Source organism: Acartia tonsa, chromosome 5 (genome assembly GCF_053477335.1).
Source record: "Acartia tonsa isolate MP-2025a chromosome 5, ASM5347733v1, whole genome shotgun sequence".
Taxonomy (NCBI): domain Eukaryota; kingdom Metazoa; phylum Arthropoda; class Copepoda; order Calanoida; family Acartiidae; genus Acartia; species Acartia tonsa.
The window spans coordinates 42,675,443-42,691,783 of NC_137264.1; the positions used below are offsets into that span (position 1 = coordinate 42,675,443).

General features: G+C 29.2%; 1 protein-coding gene across 1 annotated transcript in view; it reads left to right on the forward strand.

Annotated features, from left to right (window-relative positions):
• The window catches only part of LOC145319572 (uncharacterized), a 102,971-nt gene that overhangs the window by 32,033 nt on the left and 54,597 nt on the right, over positions 1–16,341 (forward strand). Inside the window, exon 6 of the mRNA XM_080161775.1 lies at positions 1,984–2,060. Coding sequence (XP_080017901.1) covers positions 1,984–2,060 — 77 coding nt within the window. The remainder of the gene's footprint in view (positions 1–1,983; positions 2,061–16,341) is intronic.

The following is a 16,341-nucleotide window of genomic DNA, read 5'->3' on the forward strand; positions in this document are numbered from 1 at the left end:
TATCTTCTGATAGGTAAACATAAGCACACAGGCAAAAAGTGAAAGAGACCGTTGTGCAAATAAATCTCTAGATATAACCAGACAACTACTTGGATACCTCTGTTGGGGACCCTTTTCGCCTAATTTCTGCTCTTTTATAGCGACTGTGTAAGTAAATATTCCCAAAGCTATTGGTTGTTTTTAAAAGACCCAACTGAAAGTCGGCACAGGGTCCTCGGAATGGGTACATGCAGTGATTCAACCCCTTACCCCTCTAATATTTACTCTAATGTTAGGCATACCTAAAAATGATATAAGATTCTAACTATTATGTCTATTGATTATATGTATAATGTATATGTGAATGCAATCCTTGTCTGCGGATGTAAAAGCATAATCATTACTTATATTGTCTGCTTATATTGTCGCCTAGAGAGCACTCTTAAAATTAGATTATATATTACTGCAGTTTGAAAAATGTATGATTTTGTATTAGTCTTTTGCTGGTTTTAAGCCATTTTGTAGGGAAGAATATACTCTTCTCTTAGATCAATAGTCCCAAAAAATAGAACTCAAAATAACAGTATTTTTTTTTCAAAAATAGTTAAATGGATAGAATGGTTTTTCTGCCTCACAACACCTTTTTATTGTGAGGTTTGGGGCGAAGGCATTAATAAAAAAATAATAATATGTTTAGAGGTGATTGTAATATGTCAGTATGTTCGACCTTTTGATATGAGATATTTTCAAACTCATTATTTTGTCAGTGTTTCTATAAGGTTTGTCAATAGAATTCCAACCGGTCTTATCACAATAAAAATTTAACTGAACTAAATTAACGTAAAGATTTTATCAATTAAATTTATATCATCCCTAAGATATATGACATTACATTTTCCTTATACAAGTTTTTATTTCTTAATACTATCTGGGTTAATCCGGGAGGAAGGAGACAATGGACTGTGATTTGCACTGGTACCCAAATATATATATAACTACTCTATCTTATTCTTAGGCTGAAACATTTGGTACTTCTACTTAATTTTGATTTATCAATTCCTAATATGTAGTGTTCAAACTTTTAGATTAATAATTTCAATCTACAGAAAGGGTAATTTTGTTTATTATCATTTTCATAATTCCGTAAAATAGTCGTCTTCCTCCCTGAATAATATCAGCAACAAAATAAACTATCAAATGATTATCAGAATGACAAATAGCCAAAGAATAAAGTAATAAGTTTATAGCTCCAAAAAAATCTGTCAATAGTTACCCCATAGGATGTAGAGAGAAAGAATTATTTATCGAGTAACATTTTATTTGCACTATCTTTGGCTGTAGGTCCTAAATTATGCATACTTTCACGCATTCGACATAGAAGCAGTAAATAAAGATTTTCAACAAATGTACTTCTCCTTATCTACCATAAAATGGAGCATTTTTTGCCACCTTGTAATATAATCTGTTAAATAATGATGTTAAACTATCACCACTTAAAAGTGACAGATAAATTGTAATAAAAAAGGGCTTAACTCTTTAAATAAGACAAGTAGTCAATTTTAAGATAGAGTGCAAGAAAAATTGTTTAATACAGAGAATTAATATGTTTCGATGATTACAAAACTTTTAAGAAGGCACTTCCTAACAACTGGTAATTAGTGGATTTATTACCGAATAACACTTTACTGTTTTTATGTAATAAGTCATAAAAAGCTAAGCTTTTACACATTCCGGGTAGGTCCGTCCATATCGTTAATTGAGACATTTTGGAATTTAACATATTAATTCCTTAAATGATTAGTTACAATTTTGAAATCGTAGTAACTCCTTAGATATAAACAAAAATTGTGTGTGTTTATTGTTTGACTACATTTAAGTATGGGATATAATTGTCCATTTCATTTAATTATTGGAATATAGTTTTCAGGAAAATTAGGCCCATTTATATTATCTGATTTGTTGGGCTTGGCTTTCGTGGATGTTAACATACTTGTTTTATTTTAGGTTTACCATGCCACACTGATACTGACGTGCTTTGGAGGAGGAGTTTACCTCTGTCTATACAATACAGTTCTTGCAAGGTAGGATTATTCTTTTCAGGGATGCTTTTCAACAACCATGGTCAAACTACGACCCTTGTAAGAAACAGCTTATTGTGTCTAATAAAAAAGGACGTCATACAAAACAAATGACCAATGGTAGGCCAATATACATTTTAACATTGGTCAATTAAGCTGCTTTCTCTTAAAAACACAAAGAGGGAAACGACATCGGAATGTGAATTTTACTAATGTTATTCTTTATTGGCTTAAAACTTTGAACTGACAAGCTTTAATTCATGGCCTAATCTTTTTGAAGATAATTTGAATCTACAGAAGGGTTAATAACATTTACTTGTGTGTACATCAATAAATGATTTTAACCATGCAGGAAAAAATTCTTAAAAAATTGTTTTTAATATATTGGCCATAAAATTTATTAAAGTTTAATTTTCACTTTCTTGTTCGCGGTAAAAAAGTGACCTAAAATCTATTTGGATGAAAATCTAATAAACTATTCCTAAACTTTTAATTTCTGATGGAGGCAATTTAAAATGATTTTAAGGTCCAGAAACGCATAGCCTTGTATCAAACAAGGATGATACCATAAATAAATTAAAATATCATAAAATTAAGTTAATAAGAAGTGCAGATATAACAAAATATCAAATAAGTTATACTAACTAAAATACTAAAATATTTATTACATGAGATCAAATTGACAATATGTTTACAAACAAAATATTTTTATTAACACTTAGTATTGTTGTATATTGTAAATCATGATGATTATGGTCGGGTTCATAAAAGGTAAGATCCATGTGATCCAGATTCCAAGAAGGCATGTAAGCTATCCACTGTTACAAGGAAAGCTTGCCTGTAAAGCTGGTTCCGGAAAAGGGTAATTAATTTTAATAGTAAAATGGTGATGTTGTTGTCAGGAGTGGTGGCTCGGTTCATTCAAATAACTCTTGTTTTATTTCTAAATTAGTTAAAAAAATTAATTTAAGAAAATATGCTTTTAATTGGGTAAATTCGTTTGTAATTAGAGGTTATTCTAATTACATATGTGAATGTTTATATGCATGCTTACGAGTGACATATTCCAATTTAAGAGTGGCTACGCCACTTAAAAGTATTAAAGTGTGTAGCAGATAAAAATAGAGCATGCAGAACTGTGTTTAAACACATCCGCAAAAGCACACAAGAAACGCAAATCAACAACATCAACCATTACTAGTGGCTACGCCCCCTAGAGGCCTCTAGGGGCACTTGAGGAGGGGACTAAACTGGAATAAAGATTCCTATAAGAAAAAGGTAAAATACAGAAAGTATAACAAAGTTTGAAGATGTTTTTATTTATTTTATCTAATGAAATAATCGTTCTTTTTATATTTACTTTGAATTGTTACTCCTAAGACAATTAGGTATGATATCATTATATAAACATCTCTATAGATAAAACTTAAAAAGGGAGTTTACATTTTTTTTTACTATATTCTGATTCTAAATAGCTTTTACATAAAAAGCGTCGATGCTCTAAAATTACTGTTTGTTTGTTCTTGTGTTATGCACCTAGGCGTAGGGGATTGAACACATGCAAAACAAATGTTACATACAGTGGAACTGATTAAAGTAATATAACAGTTGGGTAAATGAAAACATTACTCCCTGTTTACAATTTTCTGATTTGTTTTAAAAAACCAAACCTTCAAAGTCAAAATATAAATGATTTTTTCATATACCATTTTAAAAAGTATATCGAACAACCTCTTGTATACAGTTTTTTTCCATTAAGAGCTTATTTATCAATTAGCTTATTAAGTTCTCCATTTAAAGGAAGTATTGCATAGGTCCCAAACTTGTTTTAGTCCATATTCTACTTCTACTTCCCTCTATGAATATAGAGCCCTAGTAAGTATATAGGCGAAGCCACTAGTTATACTTAAGAACATTAACTTACTATCTAAAACTCATTAAGATTGTTTCCAGTTTATATTTTAGTTTTGACCTTGTTTATAACAAAAATGATGGTTAACATGCTTCCCTTAATCATTTAATCTAATTTAAGAAGGTGCTACAAACTAAATACTTTTTCAATTTTCTAACAGCTTTGACAATACATGCCATTAGAAAGCGAAGTAACTCTATAATCGTTCGTACGTCCATTTTAAACATGTTGATTTTTAACTTTTTAACAACAAATTTTTATGTTTTCATGTAGTTATTATGTTTAACCTGATTAAAGGCCAAAGGTATTTCCCATTCCTTTACTATGCGACATAATTCAAATTTTGCATTGAAAAATCCCTATTATGTCACTATTTTATATAAACACAGGTAATTTTTTGACGTTTTATTGATGGAGGACAATTCAATTGTTTCACTATTAAATAGGTCATCAGTTCCAATTAAGATGTATAAAATAAGAGTTAAAAAAATGTATATGTCCTTGCATTTTGAATCCTTTTAATAGACTAACTTGTCACTATTCATAATTGGGAATAATAACCCTGCGGGGGATTAGTTCTATGTAGCGTTTCTAACCCTAATTTTACCTAAAATAAGCAGTAAACAAACTTTTTTTGGTTAAATTTGTATGCATTCTACTTTAAAAAAAATTTAAACATAAATTCGTAGCGCCCTAGCATCCAAGTCAGTATAAGCTATAGTTAGTTGGGCGCAAGAGATTATGATTAATTATAAACAATATAGGAATTTATAGGGGAAACGGGATAAGTATATGGATTATTAAATAGATTAAACTTTCTACATTGAGAAACACAGCACTTCTAAAACTAGGTTTCTAGATTGTTCTATTAGGGGGGGGGGGGGTTCTAATTATCTTAACACCTTCCCTCGATAATGTATTACAAAATGTTGAACGATCAGACCATCTGTTTAAGATATTCTATTGGACATTCAAGAAAACTGACAGATGAATAAACTGATAATTTTGCATAAAGTATAATTGTCTTTTTAAAGCTTTTATAGTAATTTTCACTTTTGAAATGGGGGACGGTTATTTTGTCTTAAAGAAGGTGTATCAACTATTTTTTTTATAGCTAGCCGGTTCTTTTAGTAAGTAGTAGATGTAAAATTTTTCATAGAATTCAGATATGCAATCGGTTTTTTTGTAGACCTCTTATTTTTTAAGTAATTTAAGTTTAAAAAAAAAAATTAAGTCGATTTTAAGGTACTAAAATGCAACAAAAAAAAGAAAGAAAATGGTCATTATGAACAAAAATAGTAAGATCTTTAATTTGACACCTTACTTTTTCAATTCTGTCAGGTAATTATTGAAAAAATCGATTTTTTTTAACCCACGAGAATAAAAACTTTGAACTTAATTTTATTATTTCACAAATAAAAAAATATGGGTTCATATATACCTTCAGAATCAGAAAAATATTACGAATCCATTGTAAGCAAAATTGAAAAAAAAAGTTTACAATATAGTATATAAACTACAATAAAAGGAATTATATGAAAATATCATATTATATTGTACAGGCAACGTCTTAATTCTTCAATTGAGTATAAAAATGGGAAGGGGGTAAAGAGGGGGTAAAGAGGGGGTAAAAAAGGGAAGACAATAGTGTTGTCTGAACAAAAAAAATAATTGGCCATTTCTTTAATTTTTTAATTTTTTAATTTTTTTCAATTTTGCTTACAATGGATTCGTAATATTTTTCTGATTCTGAAGGTATACAGCATGACCCTCAAAAAAGTATTTTTAAGCATCTGCAGCCCTTATTTCTCAATGAATTATTAAAAAATGCATATGTCCTTGTTCTCCATAGTATTCCACGTAAGTAGATATAAAAATTTTTTTTTTACCTCCATTAACACCGGAGATTTTTAGAGCTAAAGTTTTGAAAAAGTGACTGAGAAAAAGAATTTTTTTTGTTTCTCTTATTTTTTGGATGGTTATATTATGTTTTTCTGGCAATTGAATAATGAGACATAAAGAAAAACAAGTTAAATAAATATTTCTTTTTTATTACACCTAAAAATATCAATTTTTAATGGCAAAAAATACTACTGAATGAATTGATTATTTGCAAATTTTAGGTTATTTATTAACCCTTATTTATAGAAAAGGATTAATTATGACAGTTGCTCCGCCTACTTTTCTGACATCTCAATTATTTAATAAGGGGTAAATTAAGCTTTTTAGACTAAAAAATCATTATGTTTTATTTTTATTTTCTTTATAACTTTTTTGTTATTAAAGTTAGGATTGTGAAACAAAAACAATTTTCCTGCTATATTCATAGAGATTTATTTGGTTTTTTAATCTTAAACAATTTTGCCTAATAAGTAAGTTTTTCAAAATATCATTAAACTAAAAAGACTCAAAAAATATGTGTAAAAAAATGCTTTTTACTAAAAAACTAAATTTTTTATTTCATTTTTGTATAAAGTTTCTGCTAGTAACAAAAATAAAAGGATTTCTAGCTTAATTTTGCTAAAAAAGTCGTATCATGTTAAAAGTTACTTTTTCCTCAGTCACTTTTTCAAAACTTTAGCACTAAAAATCTCCGGTGTTAATGGAGGTAAAAAAAATATTTTTTTATCTACTTACGTGGAATACTATAGAGAATAGGACATATGCATTTTTTAATAATTCATTGAGAAATAAGGGCTGCAGATGCTTAAAAATACTTTTTTGAGGGTCATGCTGTATATGAACCCATGTTTTTTATGTCTGTTTGAGAAAATATTTAGGTCTAAAGTTTTTATTATACCGAGGTTAAAAAAATAGATTTTTTCAATAATTACTCAACAGAATTTTAAAAGTAAGGTGTCAAATTAAAGATCTTACTATTTTTGTTCTTACTGGCCATTTTCTTCTTTTATTTTGTTGCGTTTTAGTACCTTAAAACCGACTTAATTATTTTTTTAAAAAACTTAAATTACTTTAAAAATAAGAGGTCTACAAAAAAACCGATTGCATATCTGAATTCTATGAAAAATTTTACATCTACTACTTACTAAAAGAACCGGCTAGCTATAAAAAAAAAGTTGATACAACTTCTTTACCCAAATCCTTATTCCTGAAATTTATATAGTTTAACAATAGAGCTGACTAATATATTTCTAGTTTAATACATAAAATTTAGAGAACACACAATAACCTAAATTACTGAAACTTTTGTATCTTTCTATTTCAATGTTTATCTTTTACCACTAATATATAATATTAGTAGATTTAGTTTTCTGTTTATCTTTTTAAAGAATTTAAAGGGCATCTAAATCTTTACAAAAATATTAGGAGTAAAACTATAGGTCGTTATCAATTAAAACAACCAATAATTAGTGTCCTACCCTTAAAAGATATAGCTTAAAACCACCCTAACTCCCCCCTTAAGCTTCCTCGGATGCTTAGATTTTTGGTGAGATGTACGAAAGAATAGACTGACATCGTAACACTATATCAATCGTTGAAAGTGAAAAATTAAGGATTATTATACATTAGCAATCCCTTTTCTTCCATGTATTTATCCTAAAATCTTATCTGATATGCCTGCTTCTATGTGTTGAAAATAGTGTTCCTTAATTCTAGCAAAATAAAGTTGCCAATGTATTGTCCATAAATAGCGCAGTAACTAAGAGCTTAAAAAAATAAATTGGGTTTTTTAAAACTCAAATCTAATTTAATCGACATCCTTTAAAGGGTCATGGATTAAAATGAAGTAGCGGGGCCAATTTTCTAACCCTGCAGAGCAATCATTATCATTTACCCAATATAACCTATAAAAAGCTACTGTGAAAATAGGTCGAAACCCGCTTTATTATCTCCTCTAATAATATATGCTCCTTTAGTAACTTTTATATAATAAAATGCGTGCTCTTGCAAAGCTATACATGGAACAGCTACTAAAAATATGCTAATGTTAATACATATATATTTTGCAGTTTTGAATTCAAACCTTGAAAATATTCTACTATCATTTAAAACCATCACAAACATTTAACAAAGCTTTTTTATAGACTTTAAATTGACAGCAAAAATGTTTTGTTTTGATTTTTACTAACCTTAAATTAGAGAGGGGTAAGAAGACTTATAGTTATACTTTATTTGAAATGTTTTAAATAAGATAGTTGATCGTTGATTCATAAATGAAAGTTTGTTGGGCTTATTTTGGATATGAGATGCGTTCGTAGTGATTCATCTCGTAATGTTATTTACATTACTGTAGTCTTTTTATCAATTTTTTTTTTATATATTCTGTTCAGAGGATGGTTTAAGGGGTGTTGAATCTAAAGTAAGAAAGTGGTAAAAATTTCTTTCCACTTTCTGCCCTCGAACCCTCCTCCTCCATTCCCCCCCCCCCTCCGAAAATTTCAGGGAGGAAAATATATACCACTTTCTTTTTAGCCGTTTTCATACACATATGCAGGGAGTAAGGGACATTCAACCGTAAATTTGGGTTCAAAATTTTACAAACACGCTCTCTAATTTTTTTGTTTAGAACTTTAGATAATTTTATTTTATCTTGTTTGGTTGGTTTAAACTAGCAGTATTCTATCTGTTTTTTACCAAGGATATAACATATAGAAGGGATATTTTTTTATCATATTTGGGAATCTGTATCAATTTATCGCCCATAGTCATATACCTCAAAATAACTGCGAATATATAAAAGAACCATTTCTGTGCTACGTATAGTATAGGAGCTACGTGGTAAACGTAGCTCCTAAATTACAAATAGCACAAAAATGGCACTTATATTTCCTAAAACTAAAGTTTATGACGATTCTAACGGTATGCATAACATTTTTCTACTGTAAACACAAGCCGCACAATTTGAATTATACAGTGTTTTTTTTTATGAGAACATTTTTGAAAGCAATTTTACCCCACTTATAGTTATCAGAATTTAATGATTAATGGCTTATTTTCTTCGTTTTTTAAGGCAATTAATAGAACAACAAAAAAATATTTCAGTTTTTATTTAAAAAATTACAGTAAAATCTAAATTTCAAAACTTAGGTGTCAACATCTAAAAATGGTTTTAGTGCATTTTTCTTAAAAAAATGGATTTTCTGTAGTCGACTTTGGGTGGCCAGTACTCCCTCCCTGGTTGAGATATATGTTCTAGTACATGTCCCTAATAGTATCTGTATATATTTTTAGCTCTATATCTCAACTTTGGAGTGTTTAGCAGCCATTCTTGCAAAAGGTTGATTATTTGAGCATAAGAAAAATGCGCTAAAACCATTTTTAGATGTTGACTAAGAGATAGGATTTTTTATAAAATTCGTTTTTTGTATAATTCTTTATCTAAAAGCGGAAATACAAATTAAGTTAATTAATTTTGGCATCTGTGATTGGTGGATTTAAAAAATCTGCGCTCTGATTGGATGTCGTACATCATTCAACCAATTAGAGCGCAGGTAGTTTTTAAATCCACCTATCCTATTGGTCAAAATTAATTAACTTAAAATGTATTTTCGCTTTTAGATAAAGAATTTTACAAAAAACGAATTTTATAAAAAATCCTTAAAATTTGATGCAGATTTCAAATCTACTCCCTACATTACAATTCCGGAAAACTTATATCTCTTAATGTTGACACCTAAGTTTTGAATTTTAGATTTTACTGTACTTTTTAGATAAAAACTGAAATATTTTTTTGTTGTTCTATTAATTGCCTTAAAAAACGAAGAAAATAAGCCATTAATCATTAAATTCTGATAACTATAAGTGGGGTAAAATTGCTTTCAAAAAAGTTCTCATAAAAAAACACACTGTAGAAATGTTAACATTTTTTGCACAACCTTTAAATCTATAAATCTTCCAAAATGAGGCTTTGGGAAAAACCGGTTTTTAAGGCATAATTTGTTGAAATAATCAAATTTAAATTTTTTGAAACACAAATGTACCATATCAGGTTTTCTAAATATATAAAGCTTTTTAAATAATTGTTTTATTTTCTAGGCTCAATTAATTTAAAAAAAAACATTTCTATTGAAACACCCTGTATACATTTCATATTGATCTAAATATTTACTTTGTTATTAAAAGGTGAATCAGCGGATTTTTAGATTCTTAATCAGATAACAAACAAGAAATATTGTATCCATGAGCAACAACATTCTAAATTGTAAAAAAGGCAAAATCATGGACGAGGTTTTTTTTTTGGTATAATATACATCCCCTTTGAACAAAATTAGCCCCTCTGTAAATTAAATTATTGGTTGATAATAACATATTCTTATTCGTTGGATTAACATCTTTGGGGACTTTTAGTGAAATTTGATTGGTTGGTTCATTAAGTTGAGTGTCCAAACGTTTCAACCACTATATGTAATCTACAGAAGGGGTAATTTTGTGTATAATCATTGGTGATACATCAATTATTCGGCCATTGTCATATCCCTTTAGATCCCTGGGTATAAATAGAAAGATATAATGTCAGATTGTTAATGAGATAACAAATGAATAGATTCACGGTTCAAATATCGGCCTTTCTTCACTTCCGCTTGAAGGCATGGTTTTTCCATGGTGGCAGATAAAATCAGACTGTTCATTTGTCGTTTTATATTTTAATAGAGACTGTGCCAATAAAATCTAGAAGCTCTGTATTAAAAAGGGTTAGAGAAAGCAGGAAAAAAAAAGACTAAAACCATACCTGACTTAATTTGTAAAAGAAGAGATTAAAACCTTCCCGGTACCTAAGTGTAACTTTTCTAAAATGGATTGCTTAAGCTGTTTGCGAGTTATCAATGGACAAACAAAGATCATACAAGTTTATACAATAGGATATCATACGTTTTAAAGAAGTAAATTCTTGTTATACAGTATTAAAAACTACAGTAAAATCTAAATATATTCTTTGGACCTTAAAAGCGAAATCAAAATTTTAGATATTTTTTAAGGCTACTTTAATTTTAGAGTAATTTTTTGAAGAAAAAAAACATTAAGATACCTTTTACCATTTGGTTCAAAAATCTTATGTTTCTAGAATTTAAACTTAATCTAGATAGCAAATTTCCATACTGCATATGAAAGACGGTTAAACAAATCCTAGATTTTTATAAAATTTGTGAGAGCCTCCAAATATGCATCAGTACAAATATAAATATGTGTGTTCGTTTATTGGGTGTGCGTATTTATGTGTGTATGTGTGTGTATTTTTAAGTGCATATGCGTCCTTTAACCAAAATTTTCAAATATCAAATGGGGTTAAAGTGGCAAAAACAGTTATACGTCTTCTTTTGGATTTGTGGCAGGGGAAAAAGAATAACCAACTACAATAATGAAATAATTTCACAATTTCACACGTGAATAAGAACTTAGGATTTGCTGCTACTTTATCTTTGATTTTTTCAGGGAGGAAGAAAATTTAATAATTATACATTCCTCCCCCCACCCCCCCCCCCCCAAATTGTTTTTGATTTTTATTCTATCCCTGTCAAAAAACTATTCTTATTTTTATTGGCTCAATTTTCACTCATTTACGTTTCTCTATATCCAAATATTTAGAGAGAAAAAAAAATTTGGATGGTGGGAAACCCCGCATATACAATACACATATGTTATCTTTTAAAGAAAAATTGGGAATAAAAGAGGAAAGAAAAAAGTGGGGAGGTATAGTTTTTTTAGGATTTATGAAGGATGGAGTTTAAGAAGGCTAAAATGGGAGGCGTGGGGTAACAAGACTTAATATGTCCAAAGATAAGTGAAAAAATACAGCAAAAAAATAGACAGAGCTTAAATGTTTGTCATTCATGTCAGCTTTTCCTTTTTTGTGGGGTGGGGTTTTATGTCTTTAAATAGACTAAAACCTGCCCTGAATCAAGATGAACCTTTTCTGAAAAGTAGACCTAAACTAGGTTTAGGTCTAATGACATAAAAACAATGGATCATTTCTCTTTTGACATTAAAATACCAATGAGATTTAATTAATCTAAACCAATAATATTCTAAGTTGGTTCATAAGTTTGAAGCTATTCATAATGCCTTTAAAAAAGGGGGGAAGAATTTAAAAATTACTTTTAGCCGAAAATTCCCGAATTACGTCATTTTAGAATAATTAACTATTCTAATATGAAGACATTCGGGATACTTCGGCTAAAAGTTTTTTGAATTTATCCCCTTATTACATAAGTGTTTATGCCTCTTGTAGAGATGGTATGCATCAACCAAAAAACTGCTCATTTGCATGGAATATCTTTTATCATGATGATAAACAGGAATTATCCATGATTCAACAATACATACAATATTTATGAAACATAGAGTAACTTGGAATAGAATAAGTCCAATAAGGAATTCGTCTGAGAAATTAAGATGTCAATCAATAGAAGCCTATAAAATTACATCTTCCAATTAAAAATCGTTTTGAGCCAGTTCCTAACCACATTGAAAAATCATGTGTCGTATCCTATTGCAGACAATTTATCTCGGCGAAGAATAAAATAAAAAGCAAATAATCAATACCAGTTTTATTGGCCCAGGACCTTCGGAGTTAAAAACTGGAATTTACTATCTACAGAAAGCTGTCTACAATATGATGCAATAATTAATTCTTTATGTATTTTAGATCCAATTAATAAACAATCTAACTAGGTTCAAAAGTAGAATATAAACCATAACAAAATATTTATAGAAAAGCTTCGCTTTTAAAAAGCCTCTTCTTATTTATATTTTGTATGAATATTTGTTAAGTCATTGGTAGGGACATCATTGCAAACAATACATTCTTTACTAACTTACCATTGTATCTCCAGAAATGTATATATTAACTTTCAACCTTCAGAAGGACAGTCCTATATTTTCAAAAAAGTGGCTAAGGAGCGGTCTGACCGCTATGACAAGAAAAAGTAATTTTCTCTAAAAATACACATGAACCACCAGAAAAAATCTGTAACAGGAGCCGAGATAGAGGGGGGGGTCAATATGACCCCCCCCCCCCCCCCACCGATCTGATAAGGTGGGAATTGGGGCCCGATCTGTAAGGGTTAAGCTAAAAAAACTTGCGATTTAGCTCAAGGTACCTGGTCGAAAAGAAAACCTCCTCTCCACTTATTTTGAAATAATTTTAAAATAAGAGGGGGGAGGGGGTAGATTTTCGTTTGTTTATATTTTTCTATGACAGCTTAGGTTAGGTTATACTGGCCGCAGCATGGCTAGTGCATATCACAAGGTTTGGAGAAAAAAAAACTAGCCTCCCCCTCTTATTTTCACTTTAGAAAATAAGGGAAGTGCTCGCTAACCACTTTAAGGGAAGCCACCAATGATTTTATAGATAAGTCAAAACCATAGAATGCTCATTGAAGTTTTTGTGTGTATTTTTGATTATGACAAGTAAGCTTATTTTGAATATATGAATATCAAACTTATTTGATTGAATTCATATTTTATATAAAAAATAATTCAATAAGAAATTAAACAAAAATGACAAGCTTATCCATTTCAAGCGAAACATCTTTTTTTTTAGAATTACCCTTATTATATTATAGAGTAGCTTCGCTTCTAAAAAACTGTTTCAGTAATCATAATGCAAAGTTTGTAATCAATAGGAAAATTCTAAAATGCCTAAATAAACTATTACAAATCTCTATAACAAATGGACAGACCTAAGCTAAATGTAGAAAATATTCGCTTAAAAAATACGGTAGGAATCATGATTGACCTTAATTATGTAATATTACATGATTTAGATATAATTATCAAAGATTGGTATATGTATAATATATGTATGTTCCTATATAAAAATACACCTCTGCTACAAAGTGGGGTTACAAAAGACGCTAGATACCAGATACATTGGAAAAGAAATTTATCATTTTCGAATAGCTTATTAAAAAGAATATTTTGTTTTGTTTTTGCAATAGGTTGCGTCTTAAACACTAGAAAATAATTAAACTTTGCAAAACTTCAAAATGCAAAAATGCAAAGAAATTGAAAACATTTCCTGATTAATAATTTGTTTGGTAATTCCGTTTAATAAATCCAATTGAACATACATAAATACTGGTATTATACTGCTTTATTTACTAAAGTTCAATTTTTAGGCTTCACTTAGCTCCTGTGGTGGTTTTAGTATATCTCATTTTCAAGTCAAAGTCTTGTGATGGTTTTAAGCTATTTCTCTCAAAAACAAGCCCCTAGATTCTAGGTGAGAAACCACTAGTTGTATTTAAAATACATAAAACTGAAAATAATTTGCCACCGTGGCCTTTTACAATCCCCAAATAGGGTGTTTTCTTTGGTTTTTTTTCTTCAGAAATCTACGCCCAACTTGCCAAATTTTGTCTTCAGGGGAAAAGGAACAGTAAGCAAACAACATATTTATTAGCATAACTACTCTATAGTTCACTTTGTTTGTCCATAATACTGTGATGCTATAGGAGGAATGTGATTTTCTCGGCTGCTTATTGAGACAACTTAAATTTTCAGTGATGAATCCTTGTACCAATGATCATCCAGCTTATGATTTACTTGGTCTGTTGGTCTGTCGATCATGATTCGAAATACATAGATACTTTTTGCATAGAAGTTTCATGATTGCTTCTTCTATATTTTGTTTTTACTTTTTTTATGTCAACTAAATATTTGCACTATAACGCCCATGTGTATGTTTGTCCACTCATGATTTTTCTCGTGCTTTGATACTTATCAATGTTTTCACCCTTGTTTTATTATATTCTAAAAATAATGACAAAAGTGAAGAAACTTATTTTAAATGATCCTTTACTCCTGATTAAAACATTAAATAACTTCTTATCTGGTAAAAGAAAACTAAAGTTATAAAAAAGCTGATAAAATCAAGATTAATTAAGTTCTAAAATAATCCTTAAATGGTTTTTAAAACACATTAAAACAAATAATTGGTAATTAAATCAAATACAGCACTAGTTAATGCGCCTACTGGGCAATATTTGATAGCGTAGCTACTCTAGAAATAAGGTACGATTGTTCGTTTGTCTTTCCATATATTTATTTGAGAATTTTTTTATTTTTTTATAAATAGATAAAAAAAAATTTCCCAAAAATTGTTTAGACAAAAATTTCAATTAGTGATTTTTTTGAAACAATCATATAGTGCTTTTTAATCAAGGATCTAGCAGATTAGACAATTGACGATAAATTAATGTATTTATCCATTGATGATAAACAAAATTAATCCTTATTTAGTTTAAAGTTTCTGTCGAATAACTTGATCAATGTTAATTCAAACCAATCAATCTATACAATAGGTACCCAAAGTTTTAAACCAACATATGAAATAATATGTTCATTAAACTTTGGGTAACAGTATTATCTGCAGTATCATGACCCTTTCCTCCGTGATTTTTTTTTATAAAATAACTGTAATGTTATTAAAATAACACCAAGAAGCCGATGTTAGGGTATTAAACCCTACGTATTAGTCCGTATATAAATGGATAGGTGATTTGAACAATATTAACCAAATGAGTTATTGAGAGGTTCTATAGTGTAATAAATAGATTTATTAAGAAAAAGATTAATAAAAAATTTGAATTTTATATTGATACATGTTTTAAAGCATTGTAGCCCAAAAACACTTAATAGAAAAAAATCATTATAAATTCAAAAATATAAGTTTTCGTTGAAGCTTATTTTTTTCTCTATTGGCCAAGGAAAAAAATATTAAAAGGGACATTGGAACCAAGACAGATTTCTTTATAAAATAGGAATATCTGTTTATAAAAATCTGATATTAGTGTAATGTTGCATCGGGGTGTTACTACAAAGAAACTAAAACCATGCCCACCAAAATAAAAAAAATTAATGGTCAGTTTACAGGTCCTGAATAAAAACTCTTAAACCCTAAACTTTTTGAGTAAATTTTCGTATCTCAATTAAAGTAAAAATAAAATTAAGTTAATTTTTTTTTGTCCAAAGCAAAAAATCTCGCTGATGCTAAACAATGCTATTCTATAGGAACACCTTGTAAGGCTGTTTAATATTTATGGGTATGAAGATAAATGGGTTGAAAATTACATCAAATCTGAGAGAGATAGGGCAATAATCGTGTGGTAACTTTTTTTTAGGAGTTGGAATACAAAATTGCGGTGCCAATTTTAGTTGCAGTGCTTTTCTATACGTTGGTCAGCCTGTGTTACTTTATTTCACTACGATACATTTAAAATAAGCGCATTCTATCGTTGTTGGAAAGGTGTTAGGTTTAAATCTCGGTTAAAAGACGCGTCATAACTAAAGACGTTTAAAAATGCTTCTACTCAAAGTATGTTAAAAGCACTAAAATAATAGAAGGGGTATAAATAGTTGTAGAAAATGCCTAGGCCCCAAACAGGCGCATCTCATCAGAGTTTGCAATCT